Source organism: Siphateles boraxobius, unplaced genomic scaffold (assembly GCF_051911475.1).
Source record: "Siphateles boraxobius isolate OS27281-9 unplaced genomic scaffold, OSU_SipBor_1 249, whole genome shotgun sequence".
Lineage (NCBI taxonomy): Eukaryota > Metazoa > Chordata > Actinopteri > Cypriniformes > Leuciscidae > Siphateles > Siphateles boraxobius.
Genome location: NW_027508865.1, coordinates 226,298 through 230,000, shown reverse-complemented (window position 1 = coordinate 230,000; position 3,703 = coordinate 226,298). Strand labels below are relative to the sequence as shown.

The following is a 3,703-nucleotide window of genomic DNA, read 5'->3' as shown; positions in this document are numbered from 1 at the left end:
ACATTGAGGTGCAGGACCGTGTGTAACGTGTGTAACGTGTGTAACGTGTGTGTGTGTGTGTGTGTGTGTGTGTGTGTCCGTCCTCAGGTGGTGAACCTGCAGTACAGTGAGGTGCAGGACCGTGTGTAACGTGTGTCTGTGTGTGTGTGTGTGTGTGTGTGTGTGTGTGTGTGTGTGTGTGTGTGTGTGTGTGTGTGTGTGTGTGTGTGTGTGTGTGTGTGTGTGTGTGTCCGTCCTCAGGTGGTGAACCTGCAGTACAGTGAGGTGCAGGACCGTGTGTAACGTGTGTGTGTGTGTGTAACGTGTGTGTGTGTGTGTGTGTGTGTGTGTGTCCTCAGGTGGTGAACCTGCAGTACATTGAGGTGCAGGACCGTGTGTAACGTGTGTAACGTGTGTGTGTGTGTGTGTGTGTGTGTGTCCGTCCTCAGGTGGTGAACCTGCAGTACAGTGAGGTGCAGGACCGTGTGTAACGTGTGTCTGTGTGTGTGTGTGTGTGTGTGTGTGTGTGTGTGTGTGTGTGTGTGTGTGTGTGTGTGTGTGTGTGTGTGTGTGTGTGTGTGTGTGTGTGTGTGTGTCCGTCCTCAGGTGGTGAACCTGCAGTACAGTGAGGTGCAGGACCGTGTGTAACGTGTGTGTGTGTGTGTAACGTGTGTGTGTGTGTGTGTGTGTGTGTGTGTGTGTCCTCAGGTGGTGAACCTGCAGTACATTGAGGTGCAGGACCGTGTGTAACGTGTGTAACGTGTGTAACGTGTGTGTGTGTGTGTGTGTGTGTCCGTCCTCAGGTGGTGAACCTGCAGTACAGTGAGGTGCAGGACCGTGTGTAACGTGTGTCTGTGTGTGTGTGTGTGTGTGTGTGTGTGTGTGTGTGTGTGTGTCCGTCCTCAGGTGGTGAACCTGCAGTACAGTGAGGTGCAGGACCGTGTGTAACGTGTGTGTGTGTGTGTAACGTGTGTGTGTGTGTGTGTGTCCTCAGGTGGTGAACCTGCAGTACAGTGAGGTGCAGGACCGTGTGTAACGTGTGTAACGTGTGTGTGTGTGTGTGTGTGTGTGTGTGTGTGTGTGTGTGTGTGTGTGTGTGTGTGTGTGTGTGTGTGTGTGTGTCCGTCCTCAGGTGGTGAACCTGCAGTACAGTGAGGTGCAGGACCGTGTGTAACGTGTGTGTGTGTGTGTAACGTGTGTGTGTGTGTGTGTGTGTGTGTGTGTCCTCAGGTGGTGAACCTGCAGTACATTGAGGTGCAGGACCGTGTGTAACGTGTGTAACGTGTGTAACGTGTGTAACGTGTGTGTGTGTGTGTGTGTGTGTGTGTCCGTCCTCAGGTGGTGAACCTGCAGTACAGTGAGGTGCAGGACCGTGTGTAACGTGTGTGTGTGTGTGTGTGTGTGTGTGTGTGTGTGTGTGTGTGTGTGTGTGTCCGTCCTCAGGTGGTGAACCTGCAGTACAGTGAGGTGCAGGACCGTGTGTAACGTGTGTGTGTGTGTGTAACGTGTGTGTGTGTGTGTGTGTGTCCTCAGGTGGTGAACCTGCAGTACAGTGAGGTGCAGGACCGTGTGTAACGTGTGTGTGTGTGTGTGTGTGTGTGTGTGTGTGTGTGTGTGTGTGTGTGTCCGTCCTCAGGTGGTGAACCTGCAGTACAGTGAGGTGCAGGACCGTGTGTAACGTGTGTGTGTGTGTGTGTGTGTGTGTCCGTCCTCAGGTGGTGAACCTGCAGTACAGTGAGGTGCAGGACCGTGTGTAACGTGTGTGTGTGTGTGTGTGTGTGTGTCCGTCCTCAGGTGGTGAACCTGCAGTACAGTGAGGTGCAGGACCGTGTGATGTTGACCGGCAGACACATGGTTCGGGACGTGAGCTGTAAGAACTGCAACAGTAAACTGGGCTGGATCTACGAGTTCGCCACAGAGGACAGCCAGCGCTACAAAGAGGGTCGAGTGATCCTGGAGCGAGCGCTGGTGCGGGAGAGCGAGGGGTTCGAGGAGCACGTGCCGTCAGACGCCTCCTGAGTCACGTGACCTCGGTCAGCCGTCACGTGATCACATGACCTTCATCAGCCCGGTCACGTGACCTCCGTCAGCCTGGTCACGTGATCACATGACCTTCATCAGCCCAGTCACATGATCTCCATCAGCCCGCCTCCTCGCAGAGAAACATGATTTTATCTAGATAGATTTACAAATAAACACGCATTTGAAGCTGAAAAATCTCCTCTTTAATTGGCTGCAACTACAGAAATGATGAGGGTCATGAAGGAATGAGAATTCATATTACACTGACAGAAATCCATAAGCTCGTGTTTTCTTCACGTTTGACGCATCTTTCCTCTCTGTAAGTGTTTGAGCCAAAAAACTGCTTCGTACTAGTCTATGCCATTATTGCTGTTGTTTTGTTTGTCGTGTCTTCAGCTCAGTTTTATGTTAATGTTATTCTCAGTGAACCTTATGCAACACATTTTACAGATTTGTAGATAAACTGACTAGATTAGTTCAATAATGAGGTTACTCACCATCTTTCCAAAACTCTCGATATAATGACACATGATGAACCTGCAGACTCACTCACGCCTGTAGGACAGAAAGAGAAATGCATCTGGAAATATTGGGAAATCATTGACAAATCTGATTGTTTTCCTGGATCTCAGTGGAATGTGTTTCATATGTTTCACTGAGGGAGATGCTGATAAAGCATAAACTGAGCTGAGACCGTAAAACCACAGCTATACAGCTCAGATAAGTGTGTGTGTGTCGTTTCTGCGGTCAGGATCACGGAAATTAGAGGTCAGGAGTGTTGAATCGCTACTCCACTGATTCCTCCAAACTCTCACTGTTTCCTTGATAGTTTATAGATCGGCCAGTAGATATGAGGAGTGTGACGCTGTAATAACTAATAACTCATCATCATCATGATCATGATCTGTGTGCTGCTGTCTCTTCCCTCAGTCGACAGCTACACACACACACCGGGTCAGGGTGGAAACTTCTCTTCTGGTTGGACAGGTTTCTGTGATGAAGGCATTGCTCTGAGTGAAGTGAATAAACACGTGTGTGTGTGTGTGTGTGTGTGTGTGTGTGTGTGAGATCCTGATACACAGCCTGTTCTCGATCACACACACACTAAACATCCCGCGGTCTGTTTGTTCTAGTTAAGCATTCAGAGGAGTGTGTGACTGAAGCGATTACGGGCTTGTTCCTAAAGCTCCTCAGTTCTGCCAGTCTCAAACTTTATTGTTCTGTAATTCTCAGCAAATTCCTCACATGCTTATGATCGTTTCTCTTTAGTGTTTGTTTGTGATGTAAAAGCACGACCAGCAAGACCGTTTTCTGCTTCTCTATATTTATCTTTTCATTAAAGCATTTTCTGTTCATTATGTTTGCAGCGTGTGATGTTTCTAATGTCAGTTGTGTTCAGCATGAGCTTCATGTTGTGTGTGTGACGTCAGACTGGACGTGTTGGCTGGGCTTCTCCAGCAGAGGGCAGTGTGTGTGTGTGTGTGTGTGTGTGTGTGTGTGTGTGTGTGTGTGTGTGTGTGTGTGTGTGTGTGTGTGTGTGTGGTGTGTGTGTGTGTGTGTGTGTGTGTGTGTGTGTGTGTGTTTGTGTGTGTGTGTGTGTGTGTTAACTAGAGCTGATGGAAGGGTTTTATCTTACATCTACTGTCCTGCTCACGTACACTGGAACGAAACCTAATTTCTGCTGGTCAAACACGTTTGGGGT

At 49.2% G+C, this 3,703-nt stretch overlaps 1 protein-coding gene across 2 annotated transcripts in view; it reads left to right on the top strand.

The window, feature by feature from the left end:
- The window catches only part of LOC143749460 (protein yippee-like 5), a 9,798-nt gene extending 6,442 nt beyond the window's left edge, over nt 1-3,356 (top strand). Inside the window, exons 3-4 of one of the 2 annotated variants that reach the window (XR_013206982.1) lie at nt 1,774-2,060; nt 2,092-3,356. Coding sequence is in view for 1 of the 2 variants with exons in the window: in XM_077241957.1 (XP_077098072.1) it covers nt 1,774-1,998 (225 nt within the window). In the remaining variant the exon portion in view is untranslated. Of the gene's footprint in view, nt 1-1,773 lie in introns of both variants that reach the window. The other variant, XM_077241957.1, reaches the window with a different exon arrangement.
- The last annotated feature ends 347 nt before the right edge of the window (nt 3,357-3,703 follow it).